A 27,884-nucleotide genomic window follows, 5' to 3' on the forward strand; every position below is an offset into this window, starting at 1 on the left:
TAAAACATGGGTACTGAACAAGTGAGGGGGTTAGGAGTTCAAAGTAGCATCAAAAAGGTGGGCTTTTATCCTAGATTTCAAGATGACCAGAGATGGAGCTTCACGTACAAGCTCAGGATGTCTATTCCAGGCATATAGTGCAGCAAGACAAAAGGAACGTAATCTGGAGTTAGTGGAAGAGAAGGGTACAGATAAGAGAGATTTATCCAATGAACGGAGTTCCTGGTGAGGAGTGTAGGGAGAGATAAGAGTGGAGAGGTACTGAGGAGCTGCAGAGTGAATGCACTTGTAAGTCAATAAGAGGAGTCTGAACTGTATGCGGAAATAGGGAGCCAATGAAATGACTTGAGGAGAGGGCTAATATGAGCATAGCGACACTGGCGGAATATAAGTCATGCAGCAGAATTTTGAACAGATTGAAGGGGAGAGAGATGACTTAGTGGGAGGCCTGTGAGAAGCAAGTTGCAGTAGTCTAAGTGAGAGCTGATGAGTGTGGATAAGTGTTCTGGTAGTGTGCTCAGAAAGGAAAGGATGAATTTGGTGATGATATAGAGAAGGAAATAAGTTTTAGCAGTCTGTTGAATATGTGCAGAGAAGGAGAGAGAGCAGTCGAAGATGACCCCCAAGATTACAAGCTGATGAGAGGGAGGATGAGAGTGTTATCTACAGAAATAGAGAATGAGGGAAGAGGAGAGGTTAGATTAGGGGGAAAGATAAACTTGATCTTTATCATGAAACGCCTAGCCACCCACCTGGGGTTACCATGGGGCCACAGAGGGTCTATCCCCAGCAGAGCTCAGGTCCACTTTCACCTGCTGCGTATGCTCTATACTGGCACCCTCCTCATGCCGACTGGGTTACAACCCCCTCTAGGCAAGTCTCCCACTTTCCAATTATCCCCAGTGATTTCTAGGTTACTGGAGCCATACTCCCAGTGGTCCCACAGTTCCCAGAAATCACTCACAGACCCAACACACAAACCACCAGGATTTTTTATCAGTCCAGATGGGCAGAATGAACAAACAGATATGTTTAATTTCAGAACTTGAACCAGTGGACAAAAAAAATGTGCAATTAACAAACAGTAACAAGTAACTGAAAAATGAATCAATTAGAAATCTAACATTTGCATATTTTCTAGAAAGTACCTGGGAAGATCAGGACATATATAGCTGTTCACCAGTTATCAAATATAACTGTTTTTACAGGGCTTCAGCAAACAGTTTTCTCTCTCTCTCTTCTCCCTGAGGCAGGCGATAACTCAAAGGACAGGTAGGGTCCAATGAAGGTTTTTTGAGGAGTGGTGTAACAACATCATGTTTGAAGGCATCGGGACCAGTTTCAGTGGAAAGTGAAAGATTGAGGATATGACAGATAAAAGGGATGATAGTAGGAGAGAGAGTGCTAAGTAGATGGGTGGGAATAGGATCAAAGAAACAGGTAGTTAGTTTTGAAGAGGAAAGAAAATGTGCTGTTTCCTCTTCAGTGATTTCAGCAAAGGAAGAAAAGGAGGCAGGAATTGAAGGAGGGTTGAGAGAATGTACTGTGAGGGAAGGGGAGGTGGAGGTGGCTTGGTTGAGAATTCAAGTCATCTCCACCAAGTGAACCTTATTGTGAAAGTATTCAGTCAGAGTCTGGGGAGAAAGTGAAAGGGGAGTTGGCAGTGAAGGCACTTTGAGGAGAGAGTTCATTGTAGCACAGCGACGATGAGGGTTTGAGCCAAGATAATTTGTTAACTTGATGTAGTAGTCCTGTTTGGCAAGTGAAAGAGCAGACTGGAAGGAGGTCAGCAAGAATTTGAAATTTATGAAGTCAGCATGGGCACGGGATTTTTGCCAAAGGCATTCGGTAGATCGGGCACAGAAACGTAGGTAGCGGATTCTAGAGGTCAGCCAAGGCTGGGGTTTAGTACGCCTTACAGAACGGGGAATGGGAGGAGCAAGAGTATCCAGAGGAGAGAATAGTATTATAGGAAGAGACAGCCTTATTGACTTTGCTAAAATAGTGATTGAGAAGAGATTTGAAACACTGGCGGACAGAGTAGAGGAGTCTCATAGTGCTACAGAAATGGTGGCCTGAATATTCCTAAATTATTTATTTATTAGGATTTATTTACTGCCTTTTGAAGGAGTACAGTAAGAATAGATCAAACATGAGAAATAGGCAATTACAGCAGTAAAAATATTCGAAAACAATACAAAGTATGGCATGGTATACTAGCAATGTCAACACAATACGTAATAGAACATTATAATTGGTAGTGAAGGGTAAGGCAAAGTTGTAACATATAGGTGGGCATTGGTTGGGATTGGACAGGACTTTGGGGGGAAAGTGTTTAAGTGTGAAAGATATCAGATGATAGAGAAGGGAAGAGCTCAGGCGCAGAAACTGGAGAGTGAGCAGTTGGAGAAGAAAATAAGATCAAGACATTGGCAATTCTGGTGAGTACGGGTAGTGGAACACAGTTGAAGATTGAAAGAGGATGTTAATGCGAGAAACTGAGAAGCATAAGAATCGTAGGGATCATTAGCATGAATGTTAAAATCCCCAAGAATGAGGGAAGAAGATAAAGGTTCAAGAAAGAAGGAAAGCCAGGAGTTAAGTCAATGAGAAAGGAAGAAAGGAACTTATCAGGGAGGTCGATAAATGACTGCTACTCGGAGAGGCAGAGGAGTGAATAGACAGAGGGAGTGGACTTCGAAGGAAGAAAATCAGTGAGACTGAGGTGGAAGAAGAGGTTGAAATCTACAGAACTATTGTTAGCAATATGTAATTTATCTTTAAAATCAAGCATCATACCAGAAGATTGGAGGGTGGTCAATGTAACGCCGATTTTTAAAGAAAGGTTCCAGAGGTGATCCAGAAAATTATAGACTGATGAACCTTACATCGGTGCCGGGCAAAATGGTAGAGACTATTATAAAGAACAAAATTACAGAGCATATTCAGAAAAATGGATAAATGAGACATAGCAAGCATGGATTTAGTGAAGGGAAATCCTTGCCTCGCCAATCTATTACATTTCTTTGAAGGGGTGAACAAACATGGATAAAGGTGAGCCAGTCAATATTGTGTATCTGGATTTTCAAAAGGTATTTGACAAAGTACCTCATGAAAGACTCCAGAGGACATTGCAGAGTCATGGGATAGGAGGTAGTGTTCTATTGTGGATTAAAAACTGATTAAAAGATAGAAAACAGACAGTAGGGTTAAAGGGTCAGTATTCTCAATGGAGAAGGGTAGATAGTGAAGAGGACCTTACGAGACTGGGATACTGGGCATCTAAATGACAGATGATGTTTAATGTGAGCAAGTGCAAAGTGATTCATATGAGAAAGAGGAACCCAAATTATTGCTACGTAATGCAAGGTTCCACATTAGGAGTCACCGACCAGGAAAGGGATTTAGACGTCATCGTTGATGATATGTTGAAACCCTCTGCTCACTGTTAGGGGGGGGGGGGGGGGGGCGGCTAAGAAAGCAAATAGAATGTTAGGTATTATTAGTAATGGAAAACAAAAATGAGGATGTTATAATGCTTTTGTTTAGCTCCATGGTGCAACTGCATCTCGAATATTGTGTTCAATTCTGGTCACCGCTTCTCAAAAAAAGATATAGTGGAATTATAAAAAGTACAGAGGAGGGCAATGAAAATGATAAAGGGGATGGGACAATTTCCCTGTGAGGAAAGGCTAAAGCAAGGTTCTTCTGCTTGGAGAAAAGACAGCGGGGAGGGAGATATGATAGAGGTCTATAAAATAATGAGCAGAGTGGACTAGGGGGCATGCAATGAAGCTACAAAGTAGTAAATTTAAAACAAATAAGAGAAAATATTTCTTCACTCAACGTGCAATTAAACTCTGGAATTCATTGCCAGAGAATGTAGTAAAAGCAGTTAGCTTAGCAGGGTTTAAAAAAGGTTTGACTAGCTTCCTAAAAGAAAAGTCCATAACCTTATTAAAATGGACTTGGGGGAAATCCACTGCTTATTTCTAGGATAAACTGTATAAGATGGAACGCATTGCCACGTAACCTAAAAGCGACCTATGAACTGACCACCTTCCGCAAACTGCTGAAGACCCATCTTTTCGACAAGACATACCACAAAGACCAAAACATGTGAAATCCCCACATATATCTAGCAAGCAATGTTAAGAACGCCATACATTATATCATTATCATGTTTTCTATTACCATGCAACCCAAAACACTTCTGTAACACTAAATGTCAACTCTCCTTTCATTTCCACTATCCACGATATATTGTAAGCCACATTGAGCCTGCAAAGAGGTGGGATAATGTGGGATACAAATGTAATAAATAAATAAATGTACTGTTTTGGATCATGACAGGTACTTGTGACCTCGATTGGCCACTGTTGGAAACAGGATGCTGGGCTTGATGGAACTTTGGTTTGTCCCAGTATAGCAATACTTATGTACTTATGATGATCCTCCAGTGTCAATGCTTCTAGGAAGATGGACCCCTTGGTTAAGGGGGTTTGGCAGCCACCTAAAATATTCCCTATGAACCAGGACCTCCGGGATATGGTTCTTGCAGAATAGGCATCTTCCAAGACATCTTGCAGGGTTGTGTAGGTGACGTCCATACTGTACCCAATTCCAGCTTCGGACAGAGATTCCTTGCGGCCGCCCTTTGGGATGCCTTGTTCATGGGGGCCATCAAGAAGACTGCAATTCCCATGGATGGTGGCGTGGTTTTTAAGGACCCGCAGTATCGTGAGATGGATTCCCTCTTTAAAAAGAGCTTTGACTTGTCTGCTTTGACCTTGCAGGCTGTGGTGTGTGGTGGTCCTTTAGATTGTAAGCTCCTTTGAGCAGGGACTGTCCTTCTATGTTAAATTGTACAGCGCTGCGTAACCCTAGTAGCGCTTTAGAAATGTCAAGTAGTAGTAGTAGTAGTAGTGGTCTCATGGCTAGGACTCATTTTCACTGGTCGGATTGGGTTCTGGACAACCCTGTTGGGGATAAAGATTTGGTCGAACAGGAAGTAGCCAAGTTGGAGATGGGTTCCTCATTCTTGGCTGAGGCTCTTTATGACTTGCTGCAAGTTTAGACCAAGAATATGGCCTTGGTGGTTGTGGACAGGAGAGCACTGTGGCTCTGTGGTTGGGCTGCAGATGTGGCATCCAGTGCAAAGCTCTGTACCCATCAAGGGCTCCTTGCTCTTTGGTGAAGAGCTCAATAAGCTTGTCAAGAGCTTAAGGGATGCTAAGATTCCTCGTTTGTCCGAGGACCCCGCCCGAGTTCAGGGACAGTGACCTTCAGCCCGTGGTCGCCTCCAAGATGAGCAGTGGTATTGGCCTGGCAAGTCAGGTGGCTCACAGCATGGTTGCTATTTCAAGAGGGTGAAGTCCTTTCGTGGGGATCACTGTGGAGGTCGAGACTCCAGCTCTTTTGACATGGGACAGCCCCGTTCTTCTTAGTGAAGGTGTCTTGGGCTCACGTCAGGTAGCCGTGGGTTTGCGGCTGTGGTTTTTCCATCAGAGGTGGGCCCAGTTCACCACACATTGTTGGGTCCTCAAAGTTATGCAGGACGGTTACACCTTGGAGTTCGAGCATCCTCCTTCAGAGCTGTTTTTGGAGTTTCCTTGCCAGAAGCAAGAAAAGATCGCTGCTGTCAGGGCCATGCTGCAGCACCTGTTGTGGCTGTGGTTGGTTACTCCTGTTCCTTGTCAGGAGCGCAGGACCAACACTTATTTCATTTATTTTGTGGTACTTAAGAAAGACAGTTCCTTTCGGCCAATCCTGGATCTGAAGCATGTCAAGAGAGCCTTTAAAGTTTCGTATGGAAACTTTTTGGTCAGTCATTGTAGCAGTCCAGCCTGGGAAGTTTCTACGGCCTTGGACCTTACTGAGGCATATTCGCATTCTTTTGTGTCCCATTATCAGATTGATGTCCGGGTGTGACAGGACGTGGTGTTTGGCGCAAAGGTGTTTTCTTCCTGATGTACCCGCCCTTAGTCCTTACTGCTTTGGCACTTCCTATGTGTCAGTGCTGGACCGGTCTGGAGGGCTGACAAGGAAGGCGAAATTAGGTCTTACCTGCTGATTTTCTTTCCTTTAGGCTCTCCAGACTGGTCCAGACTGTCCCATGTCGTGTAGATGAGTCATTCAATTTTCTCGGGTTCTTGCACAGTAGCGGAGAGGTGTTCTTTGATTCTGCAGTGATGATGTGTGTGTACATATTCAGTTCCAGGTTTTTATTGCTTGTGTGTTACGGTCTCCAGTTGCTTTTGAGTGTGTGCTTGGTTTTGGTTTACAAACAAAAAAAAAAAGGAAGAGACAAACCATAATATCAGCAGCTACTTCAAAGATGATCCACAGATATGTGGCACCCGGATTTCTAGGGGGAGTATAGTTCTGAGTTTTGGTTGCAGGGGCATCTGCTTTGCTTTGTCAAATACATACTGGTTAGGAGTGGAAAGGCACAGGATTTATCTACAGATCTGAAAAGTGTGTTCTCAGTCTCCATCTGCTGGCAGGTGAGCATAACCCTGGACCGGTCTGGAGGGCCTAAAGGAAATAAAATTAGCTCTACCAAAATTTCTCTACCAAAGACTCTCACGCAGGGTTAGGATCAAGAAAAAGTGCCAAAATTTAGGTGCCAGGATGATGCATGCTAAGTGTGAATTCTATAGCATCAGTTGCGTGCAGAATTGCCTGTTTATAGAATGCTAGCTTAAGTCTGCAGTTTTGCACCCAACATTAGGTGCGAACACTTATGCCATGTTAAAGGCTGGTGAACGTGCTCACGCCTATAGGCACATAATTCCTATTATACTATAACCTATGTGCTTAACTCCTAGGTGCATCCCTGACCCATCCATGCACCTCCCATATCCAATGCCCCCTAGAAGTTGTGCACGATGGAATTTGCATACGCAATGTCTAGAATAACAGTTAAGGGCAACTGGGCATGCAGTTGCTAATTGGTGCCAATATGCACTAATTAACACTAATTATTTAATAAAGTTGCACATGGAACTAACCTTATTCTATAAATTGTGTACACAGATTTGTGGACTAAACATACATTTGGGCATGATACCATTTTGTCTCTGGTTTGTAATAGTTATGAGGAAGAAGGGGTTCAGCTGAACGTGCATGCTTGAGAAAGGCAACGAGCCCCTCACCCCAAACTAAAATACTATCAGCTTCTGTAGTGAAGAACAGCATAAAATAGTGTAAAGGGTTGCTTGTAATTGCTTGTAATTGGAAATAATCTCAGTAAATTAAGACTGCCTTACTCTTCTAAGGTTTAAAGAGAGTTACCAGTGGGTTCAACTCCAAGAGTAAATGTGATGCGCGTACCTACTTGTATATGCTGCCTACCTTTGCCTTTGCCCACAAAGATTGTGACATCCAGGTTGAAAGGTACAGACTTAGTCGGGAAACCTTGCAGAGAGTCAACAGTCTCCTCGCCTGCTATAAGGGAACTCACAACTTCCACAGCTTCACTTCTCAGAAGGGCCCACGAGACCCCAGTGCCAAACGCTACATCATGGAAATACACTGTGAGGAGCCCTTCGTAAGAGAAGGCCTGGAGTTTGCTGAGATAAAGGTGAAAGGTCAGAGCTTCATGATGCACCAGATCCGGAAAATGATTGGTCTGGTGATTGCAGTGCTGAAGGGCTATGCTCCAGACTCCATCATGGAACGCAGCTGGGGGGAGGAGAAGGTGCATATCCCAAAAGTTCCAGGGCTTGGCCTGGTCCTGGAGCGCGTCCACTTTGAGAAGTACAATAGACGTTTTGGCAGCGATGGACTGCATGAGGCACTGGAGTGGACTGGGGAGGAGCAGAAGATTGCTGGCTTCAAAGAACAGTATATCTACCCAACTATTATTAAAACTGAGTTGGAAGAGAAGTCCATGCTAAACTGGCTGAACACCCTTCCCATCCATGATTTTGATGTCACCGCTTCAGGGGTCCAGCTGGATGAAGGCAATTCAAAGGTAATGCACAGTAAAACATAAATGTTATTTATTTACTGCCTTTTTGAGAGAATTCATTCAATGCAGTGTACAGCAAGAACAACTCAAAACATAATCTATAGAGAACTACAACAGTAAATATATTAAAGCAACAATACCAAGTGTGGCATAATATGCTACATTACAATGTCAACACAATACACAGTAAGACATTTTAATAGACAGCATAGGGTGTAAGCACAGATGGAATGTGTAGATAAGATAGAGTAACATGAGTAAGAAAATGAGGGACTAATCTAAAGAAAGTTGCAAATGAGGTCACAAAGGTGCTTGAAAATTACCTTAGCTAGGGTAAGAGTGGATAAACATGACCTGCTATAGTATTATTAATTTGAAAGTGTCAGCCTTTTTTTTTTTTTTTTTTGCTTCTCAGTTTCTGTGTCTTTGGTATTGCTGTATATGACGAGTCTGTCTCCTTGAGGTTTCCAGTTCAGTTTATTACCTACATATCTTTGGACCCTTGTTTCATATTTATTGAGAGTCTGTCTATGTGTTGCATGGGTGGCCAAGGTGCTGTAGTTTGTGTAGAAATCTGTAGAGTCTGTTTGTTCTGTTTTCTCACCAGGTGGTGTATTGTGATTTAGGGCCTGGTGTAATATTACAGTTCTGTCTTTTCATTGTAAGATTGTTGCTTGTTGAGTCCTGGGAGTTTGAGTGTGTTTTTGCACAAGTTTGGGCATAGTGTTTTCCAGTGGAGGGAGTATGTGGTGGCCTTACTAAGGGGGCATCAAGTATACTTTAGTTTGTCATAAACATCAGAGAAGGTTTGTGATAATAATCATAGAATGTACATACACGTATCATCTTTTTATTCTGAGATGGTAACCCTAGTGTGGACAGATGGCATAGAGGGGCAGGGCAGGAAAAGGGTGTAAGGCAAGGGACTTGGGGCGGGTCAAAGGAGGGATGAGGGAGGGGCATGGAGCCAGGCAGGTGTCAAGTTTTTCCATGTGAAAAAGTTGGCAACCATATTGGTCCTGCATGAATAGTAGTACTACTTAAATCAGGAAAGGACCCTCAATCCTCAGAGTCATACAGACCTATAGCTTTGCTGAACTTTGAGACCATGTTATTAGCGAAAATTGTGTCCAATAGATTCATGAAGTTCAAGTGGGATTTGTGTGGGACAGATCTATAGTTAAAAATATGTGGACAATCCTGGCTTCGCAGGGAGTCACTGCTAGCTAGTTTTGATGTGGAAAAGACCTTTGATCAGGTTTGTTAGGATTTTTTTATATACAGTTATAGAACATACCTAAGTCACCCCTTCCTCCTTGTACTGCCTCAGGAGCGAGGAAGTCAGCAGGGTGCCTCCAGCCACCAATGTTTGCACTCCACAAGTATGCTCAGGTCATGGGGAGTGCCGGCATTGGTGACTGGAGGCATCCTGCTTGAACCCCTTGCTCCTGAGGCAACACAAGGAGGAAGGGGACCACTTTGGCAGTGGATTTCTTCAACTGACGGGGCTTCGGCATCCCCACCAGCAAAGATGTATTAGAATGAAATGCTTTCTGCACCCATCCCGAAACGCCAGGGTATGAGGCGAGGCAGGGCTGTCCTCTTCCCTCTCCCCCAATGCTATTTAGCCTGACATTGGATCCCCTAATTTGTGAAATGTGTGCAAATATGGAGATAAAAAAAGTTAGCGTGGGGAACTGAACTTTTAAAGTTGCAGCATTTGCAGATGACATATTAATGTATTCCAGGGACACATATCAAGGCAACCTCACCTCCTGCCAGCCCCGGAAATCTTCCCTCTGCATAACTTCCTGTTCCTGTGTAGGCGGGACAGTGCAGAGGGAAAGCTTCCAGGGCTGGCAAGCGATGAGGCTGTCTTGATCTGCGACACAGCAGGAAGATTGGAAGTCTGCAGCGCCTGGGGGGTGGGGGGGCAGGGTGAGAAGAGGAAGATGCCAGACTGTGAGCAGTTGGAGGGAAGGGAAAGATACTGGGCTGCATGGGAAGGGGAGAAGTCCAAGGGAAATAGAGAGATTCATGATACACCTGTGGGGTAGGGAGAGGGTCGAATTGCGGGGGGTGGGATAGAAAGAGAGCTCAAATGAGTAGGTAAAGAAGAAAGGTGGTGAAAGATGCTGAACTCACGGGGGGAGAGAGGGAGAGAAGATAGACCTCACGGGGGGAGAGAGAAGATATTCAGAAGAGGAAGGGGGGAGAGAGAGAGATGCTAGGATGGAGGAGGGTTGTTAGAGGGAAAAGAGGAAAAGAGCAAGAGACTGAGAGGAGGAGGGATGGGGAAAGAAGTTGGGCCTATAGAGGAAGAGAGAGAGAGATGCTGTACTATAGGGAGGGGACAGGGGAGAGATGCTGGCCCTGGTGTGAGGAATGCAGAACAAAGAGAAGAGAAAGGGAGAAGCTGAACATAGGGGGAGGGCCTGTCCAGAGATCCTAGAAAAAAGATGAAGATGGATGAGATTTGGGGGGGGGGGGGCGAAGGGGAACGGAGTAGAAGATGGTTAGGACTTGGGGGGAAGGAAAACAGAGTAGAAGATGGATGGCACTAAGGGGTAGGGGAGAGAAGGAGAACACAGCAGAAGATGACTGGGACTTGATGACTGAGTGGGAGAGTTTTGGGGAGCAGAGCAGGTTATTTTCTATGGGAAAGATGGAGTGGGAATTTTGAGGAGAGAATACTTTGGCAATTGGTAGATACAAGTGGAGGTATATTGATGAGTGAGGGTGTGAAATGGGGGCTAAGAGAGAGGGGTAGAAATGTGGGAAAATGTTGAGACATAGTGTGAATGGCCTGGAAGAGTGAAAAGAGAATGAGAGGCATTGAAAAGGGATGTGAGTACTAGGTAGGGATATGAGAGGAAGGGGATTGGTCTTTGAAGGGGTTGAGTGAGAGCAGAAATATGGTTAAAACGATGGAGTACAGGGTACGAGAAGAATGGTCTGGAGGCAAGAGAAGGAAGGCAAGACAGGGATGGGGCTGGCGCTGATGAGCGGATGAGAAGCAATGGTGGGTAAGTGAGGGATGAGAGGGTGAGTACAGAGGGAGGAAATAGGGGATTACGGAGTGATGGTAGTCGCACATTAACATATATCTTATCTCCATCTTATTTTTTTGTTCATGCACTGCTTGACTGTTTTAAAACAGAAGGAGTTTTTTGGTGCCAGTTGTTAGTCCTTTTGGACATACAAGCTACGTTATTGTTGCTGTCTCATGATTTACGAAAATTACAGTTATTCTCCATACGTTTTTCACATCTCAATAAAGTTGTGACCCCTGAGGTAGGCATACTGCTGACACACAGCCCATGTAGTATCTTAATTTGCCCATTCCATATCATCATGCTGATCAATCCATAGACTGGTGGTGGGTTGTGTCCATCTACCAGCAGGTGGAGATAGAGAGCAATCCTTTTGCCTCCCTATATGTGGTCATGTGCTGCCGGAAACTCCTCAGTATGTTCTCTATCTCAGCAGGTGGTGGTCACACACAGCAGCAGCTCCGGCTAGGCCTCCAAGCCTAATTTTTAGGTTTTGTTGAGTGCCTGGGGTTGAGGGCTCTTCTTGAGCAAGTGCAAACCTGGTGGCGCCAGGTCCCTCCTTTTCTCCCCCCTCCCGCTGGCTCCGTTAAAAAAAAAAAAAAAAAAAAAATTTTGGACGTCCTTAAAGGCGTTTATTTCGACGTTTATTTAAACGTTTATTGCAGCTACTCACTGGGACACCAGGACGTTACAGCTCGGAGCGAGAAGCAGGTAATTTTTACCTTTTTTATAGCGGGCAGGGGGTTCCCCGATTGATCTCCACGTGGCCTATGGTGTCGGAGGGCGAGGGCGTGAAGAATCGCTCCCCGGACCGCGTGTGCGCTCCTAGCGGGGATGCGGGGGTATTAAAGTCTGATTCGCCCTTGTTGGGTGTCAGTTCGGAGGCCGGTCAGTGTCCCGGGTCTTCCTCCGGTGCGGCGGTTTTTCCCGCCATAAACGCCCATCCCCTGCTGCTCGCCTCCGCCATCTTGGCCGGCCACTCTGCTCGGACGGCTTCTTCTTGGGCCGCCCTTGAGCTGGGAGACGTTCATGCCATGGCCGCCCTTGATTTGGGCGACGGCAAAAAAGCGGCTAAAGTTAAGCGCCGTTCTTCCCGCGCGGCTCCTTCGCAGAGTGTCGCGCCGGACGCCATATTGGATGCGCAGCATGTTTCTCCCCCGCTCTTGCGAGCGCCGGTTGAGGGTGCGTCTAGGGCTGTGGCCCAGGCTGCTGAAGTGCACAGTCTGGGGGGTTTCTCCCCCGAGTTTATTTTGCTGCTGTATCAGGCCTTCATTATGCAAAACGCTGCCCCTTCTCCCTTGTCCGATAAAGGGGTTGAGGCCCCCGGAAGTAAACGCCCTCGGGTGGATTCCCAGGGCTTAGAGGGCTCTGTCTCCTCTGATGTAGATGAGGGCAGCGTATCTGAGTTCTCCCAACGGTCCTTTGGGGATTCCTTGGAGGAGACGGATTCCCGCTCGGATGGAGCGGATGACCCCTCTGCAGCGCGGATCTTTCGCTCAGAGGATTTGCCCAACCTGTTAATGCAGGCCATGAGCATTTTGAAGATTTCCTCTCCAGAGGATGTCTCTCCCTCAGCCCCTGTTGGCTCCGCCATTATGCTGGGGACGAAGCGCCCGCCTAGAACCTTCCACGTGCATGATGCCATGCACACCTTAATTTCGGCTCAATGGGATGTCCCGGAAGCGAGCCTCAAAGTGGCTAGGGCTATGTCCCGCCTCTATCCTTTGCCTGAAAGTGAACGTGAGGCCTTTCTTTGGCCTACAGTGGATTATTTAATCACTGCGGTGACTAAGAAAATGGCGTTGCCGGTGGAAGGTGGCACGGCCCTAAAGGACGCCCAAGACAGAAGATTGGAGGCGGCCTTAAGGTCGTCCTTCGAGGCGGCTGCCTTAAGTTTGCAGGCCTCAGTTTGCGGCTCCTATGTGGCCAGGGCGTGCCTGACGATTGTGCAGCGGGCTTCCCCCTCGGATCCTTCCTTGAGGGCTGATTGGCCGGCCCTGGAATCGGGCTTGGCTTATTTGGCAGACTTGCTGTATGATGTCTTGAGAGCCTCGGCTAAAGGTATGGCTCAGACAGTCTCTGCGCGGCGGTGGCTTTGGCTGAAACATTGGTCTGCGGACCACGCCTCTAAGTCCCGCCTGGCTAAGTTGCCTTTTAAAGGCAAGCTGCTCTTTGGGGTCGAGCTGGACAAAATTGTGACCTATCTCGGCACGTCTAAGGGCAAGAGGTTACCAGAGGTCAGGGCTCGGGCAAGTGCTCGCCCCGGTATCTCCAGAGGACGGTTTCAGGAAGCCCGTCAGTACCGCCCGGGCAAGTCGGGCTCCTCTGCCCCCTCTTCCTTCAAGAGGAACTTCTCCCCCAAGCAGCATTCCTTTCGCAGAGACCGCCGTCCCGGAGGTGCGCCCTCCGGTCCTCCCCCAGGGTCTCGTACCCAATGATGGGGTCCTGGTCCATGGCCCAGTGCAAATTGGAGGACTCCTGTCCTCATTTCTGGGCGAGTGGACCAGGGTAACTTCAGACGCTTGGGTGCTGGAAGTAATCAGAGACGGCTACAAGCTAGAGTTCTGCCGACCCTTAAGAGACGGGTTTGTACTCTCTCCCTGCAAGTCTCCGGTCAAAGCTGTGGCAGTGCAGCAGACCTTGAACAATCTGATCCGCCTGGGTGCGGTCGTTCCGGTGCCAGAAAATCAGCTTGGCAAGGGACGTTACTCCATTTACTTTGTGGTACCAAAGAAAGGAGGTTCTGTACGGCCTATCCTCGACCTCAAAGGGGTCAATCGGGCCTTGAAAGTTCGGCACTTTCGCATGGAGACTCTCCGCTCTGTTATAGCGGCAGTGAAGGCAGGGGAGTTCCTGGCATCCTTGGACATCAAGGAAGCGTACTTGCATATTCCCATCTGGCCTCCTTATCAACGCTTTCTGCGTTTTGCAGTCCTGGGCCGACACTTCCAGTTCAGAGCCCTCCCGTTCGGGTTGGCTACTGCTCCGCGGACCTTCTCCAAAGTAATGGTGGTCATCGCGGCCTTCCTTCGAAAGGAAGGAGTACAAGTCCATCCTTGTCTGGACGACTGGTTGATCCGAGCCCCCTCTTATGCAGAGTGTGGCAAAGCTGTGGACCGGGTGATTGCTCTTTTGAGCTCCCTGGGGTGGATCATCAACTGGGAGAAAAGCCAGCTGCGCCCTGACTCAGTCCCTGGAGTATCTGGGAGTTCGATTCGACACCCAAGTTGGCAGAGTGTTCCTGCCGGACAATCGGATTGTCAAACTTCAGGCTCAGGTGGACCAGTTCCTAGTAGCCTCTCCGCTCTGGGCTTGGGACTATGTGCAGCTGTTGGGCTCTATGACGGCCACGATGGAAGTAGTGCCCTGGGCCAGGGCTCATATGAGACCACTACAACACTCTCTGCTGCAGCGCTGGACTCCGGTGTCGGAGGATTATGCTGTGCGCCTTCCCTTGGACCCAGCAGTGCGCAAGGCGCTGAGCTGGTGGATGCAGACAGACAAGTTGTCTGCAGGGATGCCTCTTGTGACCCCGGAGTGGATTGTCGTCACGACGGACGCCTCTTTGACGGGCTGGGGAGCCCACTGCTTGGGAAGGACAGCGCAGGGGCTCTGGTCTCCTGCAGAGGCAAAGTGGTCTATCAACCTCCTGGAACTCAGAGCCATTCGGTTGGCGCTTTTGGAGTTCCTCCCGGTACTGGCGTTGAAGCCAGTACGGGTCCTGTCGGACAATGCCACGGCTGTGGCCTATGTCAACCGCCAGGGAGGTACCAAGAGCGCCCCTCTAGCCAAGGAGGCCATGAATCTATGCCAGTGGGCGGAAGCGAACCTGGAACAGCTGTCAGCGGCCCACATTGCCGGAGTCATGAATGTCAAGGCGGACTTTCTCAGTCGCCATACCTTGGATCCCGGAGAGTGGCAGCTATCTGCTCAGGCGTTCTTGGACATCACGAAGCGCTGGGGCCAGCCGAGCCTAGATCTGATGGCGTCATCGGCCAATTGCCAAGTGCCGCGCTTTTTCAGCAGAGGACGGGACCCTCGATCCCTGGGAGTAGATGCTCTTCTCCAACAGTGGCCGACACAGGAGCTTCTCTATGTGTTCCCGCCCTGGCCCATGTTGGGCAGGGTGCTAGACCGGGTGGCAAAGCATCCGGGCCGGATAATCCTGGTGGGTCCGGACTGGCCCAGACGTCCCTGGTATGCGGACTTGATCAGGCTCTCAGTGGACGATCCTCTGCGGCTGCCAGTGGAGCAGGGCCTGTTGCATCAGGGTCCCGTGGTGATGGAGGATCCCTCCCCCTTTGGTCTTTCGGCCTGGCTATTGAGCGGCAGCGTCTGAGAAAGAAGGGCTTCTCAGACAAGGTCATCGCCACTATGCTAAGAGCGAGGAAGCGCTCTACTTCTACTGCTTACGCCAGGGTTTGGCGTACCTTTGCAGCATGGTGTGAAGCAGGCTCACTTTCTCCCTTCACTGCTCCAATTTCTTCAGTGTTGGCGTTCCTGCAAGAAGGTCTGGAGAAAGGCCTGTCGCTCAGTTCCCTTAAAGTCCAGGTAGCGGCTCTGGCTTGCTTCAGGGGCCGCCTGAAGGGTGCTTCCCTGGCTTCGCAGCCAGATGTGGTGCGCTTTCTCAAGGGAGTTAATCACCTGCTCCCTCCTCTGCACTCAGTGGTGCCTGCGTGGAATCTCAACCTGGTGCTAAGAGCCTTGCAGAAGCCGCCTTTTGAACCCTTGTCAAGGGCATCTCTGAAAGACCTGACATTGAAAGCAGTCTTTTTGGTGGCTATCACTTCAACCAGAAGAGTTTCCGAGCTCCAGGCACTCTCATGTCGAGAGCCCTTTCTGCAGTTCACTGAGGCAGGAGTGACTATTCGCACAGTGCCTTCCTTCCTGCCCAAGGTTGTTTCTCGCTTCCATGTGAATCAGCAGCTCTGTCTCCCTTCCTTTCGTAGGGAGGACTACCCAGAGGAATACTCTGCTCTCAAATATCTGGATGTGAGACGAGTCATCATCAGATACTTGGAAGTGACCAATGATTTCCGGAAGTCGGATCATCTGTTTGTCCTGTTTGCAGGTCCTCGTAAGGGTCTGCAGGCTGCTAAGCCTACAGTGGCAAGATGGGTCAAGGAAGCCATTGCAGCGGCTTATGTGGCCGCGGGGAAGGTGCCGCCTATCCAGCTGAAGGCTCACTCCACTAGAGCTCAGGCGGCCTCGATGGCAGAGGCCGGGTCCGTCTCCTTGGAAGAGATTTGCAAGGCGGCAACTTGGGCATCGGCCCATACCTTCTCCAGGCATTACCGCTTGACTGTGGCTGCTCGGGCGGAGGCCCGGTTTGGAGCTTCAGTGTTGCGGTCAGGGATTTCTATGTCCCGCCCTGGGTGAGTACTGCTTCGGTACATCCCACCAGTCTATGGATTGATCAGCACGATGATATGGAAGGTAAAATTATGTATCATACCTGATAATTTTCTTTCCATTAATCATAGCTGATCAATCCATAGCCCCTCCCAGATATCTGTATTGTTTATATTCTGGTTGCATTTCAGGTTCAAGTTTAGTCTTCAGTTCCTGTTCAGGAGGACTTCGTGTTCAAGTTTTTCAATGGATTCTTCAAGAGTTGAGACGAATTTGTGTTACAGTGAGCTGCTGCATTCCTCTCCCCTCCGTTTTACGGGGCTGGATTGAGACTTAAATTCTGCCGGCGCTCCCTCCCGCTTCGTGCGGCAGTAGGGCAGCTTTGTACCCCTTCCGCTTCGGCGGTGATAGGGTCAGTCAGCTCCTCCCGCGGTTGCGGTTGCAGGATAAGCCAGATCCCCCCCGCATCGGCGGGTGTGGTGTCCCTCCCCCGCTCCGCGGGGATGAGCTGGATGGATTCCCCTCCCCCACTTGTGTGGGGATGAGCTGGGTTAATTCCCCTCCCCCGTTTCGGCGGTGGTGAGCTGGGCAGAGTGTCCCTTTGTGGGTGTAATTCTCTAAGTGCTGAGTCCTGCGGATGGAGCTTGGATATCGACATACTGAGGAGTTTCCGGCAGCACATGACCACATATAGGGAGGCAAAAGGATTGCTCTCTATCTCCACTGCTGGTAGATGGACACAACCCACCACCAGTCTATGGATTGATCAGCTATGATTAATGGAAAGAAAATTATCAGGTATGATACATAATTTTACCTTAAGAGAGGTGTGGAGTATGTTAATTAGTTCTTGAGAGGTAATGAGTTTTCCTCTGGGATGGAGAATAAGGATTTTCTGTGCTGGAAAGCGCACAGGGTGTCTTTATTAGAACACTTGATTGATGGGGAGGGAATTCTGATCACATATTTAACTCTTCATTGCTTTTTTCCTACTCAGTGGGGAGATCAATTTGCATTTTGTCAGGTGAAACATTGTATACAATCGTTGGATAAATAAAGTGTGCAGATTCCAGTGAAGATGAAATTGCAGGCTTTCTTTGACACAGGGGCTCATTTTTGAAAGAGAAGGACGTCCATCTTTCGACATAAATCGGAAGATGGACATCCAAATCGGTATAATCGAAACCCGATTTAGGACGTCTCCAACTGCACTCCGTCACAAGGATGGCCAAAGTTCAAAGGGGCATGTCAGAGGCGTAGCGAAGGCGGGACTTGAGCGTACCTAACACTTGGACATCCTTGACCCATAATCAAAAAAAAACCCAAGGACGTCCCTGACGAACACTTGGACGTTTTCACCTGGACCTGTTTTTTTTTTTTTTTACGACTAAGGCACAAAAAGGTGCCCGAAATGACCAGATGACCACCGGAGAGAATCGGGGATGACCTCCCGTTACTTCCCCAGTGGTCACTAACCCCCTCCCACCCTCAAAAAATATCCTTCAATATATGTCGTGCCAGCCTCAGATGTCATACTCAGGTCCATGACAGCGCATGCAGGTCTCTGGAGCAGTTTTAGTGGGTACTGCAGTGCATTTCAGACAGGCGGACCCAGGCCCATACCCCCCCTACCTGTTACATTTGTGGGGGAAACAGCGAGCTCTCCAAAACCCACCACAAACCCACTGTACCCATATATAGGTGCCCCCCTTCACCCGTAAGGGCTATGGTAGTGGTGTACAGTTGTGGGTAGTGGATTTTGGGGGGGCTCAGCACACAAGGTAAGGGAGCTATGTTTCTGGGAGCAATTTATGAAGTCCACTGCAGTGCCCCCTAGGGTGCCCGGTTGTTGTCCTGGCATGTCAGGGGGACCAGTGCACTAGAAATGCTGGCTCCTCCCACGACCAAATGGCTTGCATTTGGCCGTTTTTGACATGGACGTCTTTGGTTTTGAAAATAGCCAAAGTCAGAAATGTCCATGTCTAGGGATGTCCAAATTAAAGATTTGGATGCCCCTGACGGTATTTTCAAAACAAAAGATGGACGTCCATCTTATTTCGAAAATACGGGTTTCCCCACCCCTGGATTTCGCCGTTTTGCAAGGACGTCCAAATCGCAACTTGGACGTCCCTTTTGAAAATGCCCATCAGTCTCCCAAGATAGGATATCTATTTTGGGGTTATATAAAGCTTTATACCTCATAGGGGAGCCGAAGGATTTTCAGCCCTTAAAATGGAGACGAGAGAGAGATGGGGTGGCCTGGACAGTTGGAGTGTGGGGGCTAGTATCGGGGGGATACCACAACTGATCCATAATGCAGACTTGAGTGAATGCTATTTTCGGGTATTGAATACAGCCTACTTTACACAAAATCAGCTTTTTAAAGCAGACGGGATAAATACTGATAGGTGCTTAAAATATGCAGAGGCCACAAATAGCTTGCTTCCTCTTTATGGAGCTGTCCACTTGTTCAAGCTTTTTGTAAAGAAGTGATTAGACTGTAACCCAACTATTAATACATGAAGAATTAATTTTTGTCCAGAGGCCTTGGTGTTGGATATTCCCCATTGAATGCAAGTAGTGGAAAAAGGACTGAAACTTTGACTCAAAAATTGTCTCTCGGGGAGAAAATGTGGACTGAGCACCTGGGCATCTTCTGACTTTCCTTCTTTTTAGTTATGGAGATCCCAGCCATATAGACTGTTGGAATAGGAAGCGAGAGATGCCTGCCTCACTAATAAACGGACCAAACTTTTTTTTAATGATTTGGGAGCCTTCCCCATAGGGTAGGAAGCTTATTACTAAACAGTGGGAGGGGTTACATAATGTGTTTGGTGTTGGATATGATAACCAAATTGGTTTGAATGCCTTCAACTATAATTTTGGGGTGGGAAGGGGTGAGGAGATAGGGGATTTATGTGTGGAGGGTGGGATATATACCTAATTGTTATAATTCTAGGGTGTTAAAATTTTTAGCTACTGCACTTTGCTTTTGCTAGTTTTTTTTGTTTGTTTGTTTGTTTGTTACATTTGTACCCCGTGCTTTCCCACTCATGGCAAGCTCAATGCGGCTTACATGGGGCAATGGAGGGTTAAGTGACTTGCCCAGAGTCACAAGGAGCTGCCTTGTGCCTGAAGTGGGAATCAAACTCAGTTCCTGAGTTCCCCAGGACCAGAGTCCACCACCCTAACCACTAGGCCACTCCTCCACCCCACCATTTAATTCCACAGCTATTGTCATAGGGAGGTCTTAAGGTTTCAGTCCTCCTAGGCTGATACTATGGGGGAAGCAGTGTTGGGAGGGAGGGAGGGGAGGGGTGGGGTTTTGCATTGTATGAAAGTTAATTTATGTTTAATACTAAAAGTTGTATGGTTCTTGTTGTTCAATAAATCGTTGAATCATAAATATGAGATCTAGTGGGTTGATCTGCACAGGATGGTGGAGAAACAAAACAAAATATGACTTGGAAATGCAACCAAGCTTCTCTGTCCAGCAGCTGGGCTACATCCTTACAGTGCTAAATAGTTAATAGCTGGCTTGTATAGAATGGAGGACTGAAACTCACCATGGGATAATTTTTCCTTTTCTTTCTTTGCTTTTTTCCTATCATTTTATTTATTGTAATTGTTTTATGTATTGTAACTTTTACTTATTTTTACTCCTTTAACTTTTTCTTCTTCCATTCTTCATTTCATTTATTCCTGATTATTTGATGATTATAAACTGCTAAGCTATGGTAATGATGAATGGGTATATCAATAAACTTGAAAGAGGGATAATTGAAGAGTGATTGGGCCAGCTGGTCTTTTCCTGCCATAATGTACTATGTTATTCTGAGAATGCTCTGCCCCAAAGTACTTGTTCTTTTTTTTGTTGTTGTTATCAGCAGTAGGGCTTCTCAACTTGAATTTTTCTACAGATGAGCGGCTGCTAAAATCAGAGCTTGTCTTGATCCGATATGGGTAGTTGTGAGGGAGGAGAGAGGCCACTGGGAGTTTTCTCTGAGTAAGCCAAAACCTTTGCAGTGATGGTCCTCAGTATATTGTGTTGTTTAATCTTGTACACTGCTATGATTTGTTTCAAGGGCGGTAAATACATTATTGATTTCCCATATTATTTTTATCACAAATTGTTGTTGAGGGTTTCTTTTGTTGTGTTTGCTTCCCTTATACAGGAAAATGAGGCTCTTGAAGGCAGTGATGACGGGGGCGACTCTGACTGACCGGGTGCTCTTAGGAGCTATGCCGCTGTCCTTTAATCTAGAAAGGACTCTGACCTTGGAGTTACTTGGCAGTGCTGTGGAGTAAGATCTACTGGCAGGAAATGTACTCTGGGAGATGCTGCAGCTGTGGATGACGCCTACAAAATCACCCTGAGAGGAAAGCTCAAGACTTTAATCTGGCATCAGAGCATAGTAGGACATCATGGGCTTCACTGCCTGTGTTCCTGAAAGCCATGGGCTAGAGGAATGAGCATAGCCCTCTGTTTTCGGATTTTTTTGTTACCTTTTGGGTTGGCAGTTTCTGCAGCTTCCTCTTAACTTCCAGCCCAAGTCAAAGCCAGGGCTGGGATCTAGCACCATGAGCCTTCATTTACTTGTACCCTATTTTTGTTTATAAATGCCCCTTCCTTAGTGCAGGCAGCAGATGAATCCTGTAATTTATGGTTCCCTCCAAGGCCTGGACCGAGTTGGTGTAAGGAAAAATTATGTCTTACCTGATAATTTTCTTTTCCTTTAGCCGCAGCAGATGAATCCATGAACTGGTGGGTTGTGTCCATCTACCAGCAGGTAGAGCCAGAGAGAACTAACTTAAGTGAGTGACACTGAACGACCAGCCCTTCCATAGGCAAGTATATCTCTGTCTACAGCAGTTGGTGGATGTCCTCTTACCAGCTCCTGGATTCTTCTTCTTTGGGACTTCTCCTTTGGGACTTCTCCTGGGTTATCTTGTAGCCAATTGAGTCTGGGGGTAACTGGTCATTGGTACCATCCTTGGAGGCATACCCCTTTAGGGTCCCTGCCTCACCCCATGTCCTCTTTGCCTCCCAGGTTGGGCTGATAGCTGTAACCTTCCCCACCATCCAAAAAAAAAAAAAAAGCTACAGAGCAAAGAGGAACAGCTCCTCTGTGCAGCTGATTAAAAACAAAAAAAAAAGAGAGGATGCAGGCGTTCTTCCTGCGTTCTGTCTGGTCAGCGGTTTTGGCCTTGGAAGTTCAGTGTGCTGCTTGCGCCGCCGTGTCCGGGTGAGTGTTTAATTCCTCCTTACAGCGGTGTGGGCGTCAGCATGGCAATTGAGGTGTCAAAACGGTATTCCCACTGTGATAAGATAGCAGGGCTGTTCTAAGCACTTGCTGAGTGATAACGTTCCCACCGTGGAGACAGTCGTTTCCTGCACTGATGGCATGAGCGCGCGCAATTTTGTCTTCGGCTCCTAACGCGGCTCCAACCAGTCAGCTGTTGGCGGTTTCAGAGCCCTGGCGAGCAGCAGCAGAGATTTCCCATAGCTGTACGGGGACCTCATCCTCTCCTTTGGCAGTGGCTCAGGGGACCTTCTTGGGGGCTGGGAGCTCCGGGGAGCCATTCTCCCTGGAGTTTGTCCTTCTGCTACACCAGGTCTTTATGCTTGAGAGCTGTTCCTCAGCCTCACCGTTGGCAGGTTTGGAACAGGTAGAGAGCTCGGCTCCTGAGGACCACACTACGAAGAGGAGGAGGCTTACCTCTCTCTCAGAAGGAGTGGTTCCCCTTTGCCTTCCATAGCTGTGTTTTGGGGGGATTTCCTCCTCACCTCAAGGGTAGAAGAGTTGGAGGAGGATGAATTAGTTCAGGAGTCTTCCGATGATCCTACTGCTGTCCGAGTTTTCCATAAGGATGAGCTTCCGTCGCTTATTTCTAAGGCCTTGGCGGCTTTCAATATAGTTGATCTTGAGGCGCAGGCTGCTTGCTCAGTCAGTCTTAAAATGGTCAGCACACGGAAGCCTTCTAAGGTGTTCCCTGTTCACAAGGCCATTCAAGAGCTGATGTCAGCTCAGTGGTCGGATGCTGAGGGCTCCCTCAAGTTGTCCAGGGCAATGTCTCGCCTTTATCCGGTGGTTTCTGATCAAGCGGACAAGTTCTCCCTTCTGTGGATGCCTTGGCGATGGTTACCAAGAAGACTACTCTGCCGGTGGAAGGAGGTGTGGCTTTCAAGGACATGCAGGACCATCGCCTGGAAGCCTCTCTGAAGCATACCTTTGAGGTGTCCACATTGGCTCTCCAAGCCTCGATTTTGTAGTTCTTATGCGGCCAGGGCATGCCTTATTTGGCTGCACAAGGCTCAGGAGCAAGCCCCTGACAAAGGTTCGTGTTTGGAGTCTATTGCCTCCTGCATGGAGTCAGGCTTAGCTTATCTAGCTGACTCCCTCTACGACCTGGTCTGGACTTCAGCAAAACAGATGATGCTGGCATTTCTTCCCACTGGTTGTAGTGGTTACACCATTGGGTGGCGGACTTGGCCTCTTAGCAACAGCTCACTCTTTTGCCTTTTCGAGGCAAGCCTTCTTTTTGGAGAGGATTTGGGTGACTCCAAAGGTCAACGTCTCTCAGAGGAAAGGTCTAGATCAGCTTTGCAGACTGGATCTACGTGACCTCGCCTAATAGAGGTTCGACGTTATCGACCCAGTTGTCCTGCGACTAACTTTCAGCGGGGCCGTTTCCAGCAGCATCCTTCCTTTCGAAGAGATAAGTGGTCTGCGGTCTCCTCTTCACGTCCAGGAACTACAGGTCACCCTGCTCAATGATGGAACGCCAAGGCCACTCCTCAGTAAACAGGATTGGGGGTTGGTTGACTCTCTTCTACGAAGAGTGGGCCAAAATTACATCAGACCAATGGGTCTTGGATATTATTAGAGAGAGTTAAAAGCAAGTTCACTTTGCCTGTAGGCGATGCATTTGTCCCGATGAGCTTTCGCCTACAAAAGGTGGCATTTGAGGCCACTCTCTGTTAGATCCTGGGACAGTGGTTCCTTCCCGCCTCTCAAGGCACAGACAGGACTGTATTCCATTTAGTTTCTGGCGCCTCACAAAGGGGGCTCCTTTTGGCCTATCCTTGATATCCGCAAAGTAAAGCAGTTCTTGAGAGTCCAGCATATTCACATGGAAATATTGCGGTCTGTCGTGGCGGCAATTCAACCGGGAGAGTTCCTCATGGTGTTGGATCTCAAGGAGGCGTATCTTCATATCCCCATTTGGCCTCCACATCAACGTTTTCTGCGTTTTGCCATTCTGGGCCGTCATTTCCAGTTTTGGGATCTGCCCTTTGGCCTCTCTACCACTTCGCGGACATTCTCCAAGGTCATGGTGGTAGTAGCAGTGTTCCTGCGGAAGGAAGGGATCAGAGTCCATCCCTGCCTGGACGACTGGTTGATTCCAGCGGACTCGGTACAGGAGATTTGCAAGGCCACCGATTGGGTCATTGGCCTTTTGCAGTCTTTGGGTTGGGTTATCAAACTCCCCAAGAGTCATCTAGTCCCCTCTCAACAGTTGGACTACCTGGGGGCTCACTTCGATACGGCTGTGGGACGTGTCTTCCTGCCATAGGAGTGGATGTTCAAGCACTGTTCTCAGATTTCCAATCTTCTGCAATTGTTGAGTCCCTGGGCCTGAGACTGCGTTCATCTCTTGGGATCCATGGCAGTGACCCTGGAGGTAGTTCCGTGGTCCAGGGCTCACATGTGGCCTCTTCAGTCCTCGCTTCTCTGCAGATTTGTCACCAGTCTCATTCTGTCGACAACGGCTGCCATGGCTTCCTCGGGCGTGGTGCAGTATGACCTGGTGGCTTCACTGTCTCCACTTGCAGAAGGGCATGTTTCTGGTGGCTCCACAGTGCGTAGTCGTATACATGCTCTCTTGGAGCTCATTGTCTTTGCTATTGTGTGCAGGAAATTTGGCAATGGAAGCAGCTTGGCAGCTAAATCTCTTGGAACTTCAGGCAGTCATTAATGCCCTGCAGGTGTTTCAGACCTTGTTATCAGGCAAGGAGGTTCGTGTGTTTTCAGACAACACAATGGCGGTAAGTTATATCAATCGTCAGGGCGACACTCAGAGCCCAGCTCTGGCAGCTGAGGTGGGTCGCCTCCTCCGGTGGGCGGAAACTTACCTTCTATGCCTGTCGGCGGCACACATTGTGGGACAGAGCAATGTGCAGGCGGATTTTCTCAGCCGTCGAACCCTGTAACCAGTAGAATGGGAACTGTCTGTGGAGACGTTCTAGTTGATTTGTCAGAAATGGGGCACACTGTCGATGGACCTCATAGCAACTCAGGCGAATGCCAAAGTGCCCGTCTTCATCAACAGAAGAAAAGAGCCTGGGTCCACAGGACTAGATGCCCTTCTTCAGCCTTGGCCAGAGGACACTCTTCTGTATAATTTTCCCCGTGGCCCTTGATCGGGCAGGTTCTGCTCTGCATCGGGCAGTGCCCAGATCAGGTCATTCTGGTGGCTCTGGATTGGCCCTGGTGCCCTTGGTATGCGGACAGTGCAGGTTCTTGTGGAACCACCTTTTCAGCTTCTGGGTCTTCCTGGCCTCCTTCATCAGGGGCCGGTTCAGATAGAGGATCCCTTCTGCTTTGATCTTATGGCCTGGCTCTTGAGTGGGTGTGTTTGAGGAAAAAGGGCTATTCAAAAGTAGTGATAACTATCTTGTTGCATGCTCGCAGGCTGTCTACCTCGATAGTGTATGCCCATGTTGCGAGGTGTGAGGCCCATGCTTGGTCTCCTTTTCAGGCGTCGGTGGCTCAACATTTGGCCTTTTTGCAGGATGGATTACAGGGCCTTTTTGCATGACGGATTACAGAAAAGGTTAGCCTATAATTCACTTCGAGTCCAGGTTGCAGCCCTAGCTTGTTTTCAGGGTCAAGTGTTGGGTACTTCCCTGGCTGCTCATCCGGACGTAGTTTGGTTCTTGCGCGGGGTGCTTCATCTGTGCCCACCTTTGCATCGGTTCTATCTGTCCTGAAACCTTAATTTAGTTTGCAGGGTGTTGCAAGATCTGCCTTTTGAGGCTTTATGTAAGGCTTTAGATAAAGACTTCACCTTGAAGGTGGTATTTTTGGTGGCTGTGGCGTCAGCTCTTAGGGTCTCTGAAATTCAAACTCTCTCGTGTTGTGATCCTTTCTTGCGGTTTTTGGAAGCGGGGGTGACCTTGTTGACTGTGCTCTCCTTTTTGCCGAAGGTCATCTCGGCTTTTCATCTTAATCAGCCTCTTTTTCTTCCTTCCTTTCAGGAGGAGGATTATCCCTCGGATTTCCAGAAGCTTAGTTTTTTGGATGTGCTTTGAGTCCTCCGCTGCTTGCGGAAGACTAATGACTTTTGATGGACAGACCATCTGTTTATGCTTCTTTTGGGTCCTCACCGCGGTGATGCGGCTTCTAAACCTACTATCGCTAGATGGATTAAGGAAATGATTTCTTCTGCAATACCTGTTGTTAGGTCGGGTAGCACCGGAGGCATTGCGAGCCCATTCTACTAGGGTGCAATCGGCTTTGTGGGCGGAGACCTCAGTTCTATCTCTGGATGAGATCTGTCGGGCGGTTACTTGGGCCTCATTGCACACTTTTGTGAGGCATTATAGAGTAGATGTGGCTGCCAGATCTGAGGCTTCTTTTGAAGTGGTGGTGTTGGCTCTGGGGGCACCGGGTTCCCTCCCTAGCTAGGGACTGCTTTGTTACATCCCACCAGTTCATGGATTCATCTGCTGCCTGTGCTAAGGAAAGAAAAAATATGTCTTACCTGATAATTTTCTTTCCTTTAGCCGCAGCAGATGAATCCAGGATCCCTCCCTGGCTTACCATTGCGATTCTTTCTTTACTGTGTGTGTGTTGTTCCTTTCTGCCTAGATAACCAACATGCACATGCAGAAATGAGCACGGACTTCAGAATCAAGCAAGGACTTTGAGAGTCAATTTGTTATAAATCATTTGTTCTGTTCAGACTGTTGTGGTTTTCTTTTCGTTGGTGAGGAAGGTTTTCCGGTTTAGTGCGGGTTCTGCTTTGTGATGAGACATATACTAGCCTATGGAGAGGCTGGTCGTCCAGTATCACTCACTTAAGTTAGTTATCTCTATCTCCACACAACCCATCAGTTCATAGATTCATGTGCTGCAGCTAAAAGAAAAGAAAATTATCAGGTAAGACATAATTTTTCCTTATACCAACTCGGTCCAGCCATTGAAGTGACAGGCCTTGGAGAGAGCCATAAATTACAGGTTTATCTAGATCCTGGCTCAAGTGAACCCTAAGACTGGTCACTATGTGTTGTGGTAGGGTAATGGCTGAGTCTCTCTCTCTCTCCCTCCTCTTCCCCCCCAGTCAATCACCAGGATCTTTGAATCCTGCTTCTGCAGTATCCCAGGCATTGACTACCCAAGGTCTCTCTCTCTTCCCCTCCCCACCAATCAATCACCAGGATCTTTGAATCCTTCTTCTGCAGTATCCCAGGCCATGACTACCCATGGAATGGAAGACGTGACCTGGGAATCAAATCTAGAGTCTGCATTGTTGTGCATAGCACATGCAGTGACTTTAATGTGGGGGAGGGAGGGAGTTATAAACAAATAGCAATTGGGTCGGTCCCTTCAATGCAGGCTCTATTTGTTATGACTTTAGTTTTGTTAATAAAGAAGTAGCCTTATTCTTATTTCATAATTTTTTTTTTTTTACTTAGTTGCTAAATGCTAATATGTGAGCAGTGATGTCACCCCTGCTATTATCAGGATGGAAGATGGTGTTATCCTTTCTACAGGGAAGTCCTGGAAGGTGGTTCTGCCTTTCTTCTGGTTTCTCTTGTAGTGGATGAGCGAAGAGATCAGTGCTGTCCAGCCCTGAATTTTTTTTTTTTTTTTTTTAACTCCCATCTGACTTTAAAGCATATGTATGCTGGTAGGTGACACAGCATCAGCAAAACGTTTTTAACTTATCTGGCTGTGAACTTTATTAGAAATGAAATTCCATGGGCTGCATTTTGCCACCTGCATTCAGATATCAGTCAAGAATTGGTTTATGAACATAGAGGGTGCTGGCTATGACAGTAGCCCTCCTAGCCCCAAGTCTGTAAGGGCCTTATGTGTTCAGTGACAGTAGCTTGGCATCCAAAGATTCAGAATGGATTCTCTCTTAATAAACGGGTTTTGTAATCATGCTACAAGCCATTGTAACCTTCTGTCTTCCAAATTCCAGACTGACTCCTGGTCTGTTCCCTAGCTGATACTTGATTATCATGGATAATGTTTTATGTGATCAAAAATATACTGTTACTGCAACTCCCACTGCTATTTAATTAGTGATTTTTATAGTTTCTGAAATAATAATGTTTTGAAAATATGTTCCTTCTCTTACGTCCCTTGGACTGACACTGAAGTGTCAACCTATTTTCTGATTCTTTTTTGTGGTTATTTTGTTACGTTCAAAAGCAAAGATTTAAAGGCAGATATGATGTGGAACAGGAAACTTAGACTGTCTTACAATAG

General features: G+C 47.6%; 1 protein-coding gene across 3 annotated transcripts in view; it reads left to right on the top strand.

Moving 5' to 3' along the window:
• PUS1 (pseudouridine synthase 1) overlaps positions 1-27,683 on the top strand; it is a 54,408-nt gene extending 26,725 nt beyond the window's left edge. For all 3 annotated transcript variants that reach the window (XM_030217528.1, XM_030217527.1, XM_030217529.1), the window contains 2 exons: positions 7,281-7,978; positions 20,556-27,683. In XM_030217528.1, coding sequence (XP_030073388.1) covers positions 7,281-7,978; positions 20,556-20,603 — 746 coding nt within the window. In that variant the 3' untranslated portion in view covers positions 20,604-27,683. The remainder of the gene's footprint in view (positions 1-7,280; positions 7,979-20,555) is intronic.
• The last annotated feature ends 201 nt before the right edge of the window (positions 27,684-27,884 follow it).

This window comes from Microcaecilia unicolor, chromosome 11, assembly GCF_901765095.1.
Source record: "Microcaecilia unicolor chromosome 11, aMicUni1.1, whole genome shotgun sequence".
Lineage (NCBI taxonomy): Eukaryota > Metazoa > Chordata > Amphibia > Gymnophiona > Siphonopidae > Microcaecilia > Microcaecilia unicolor.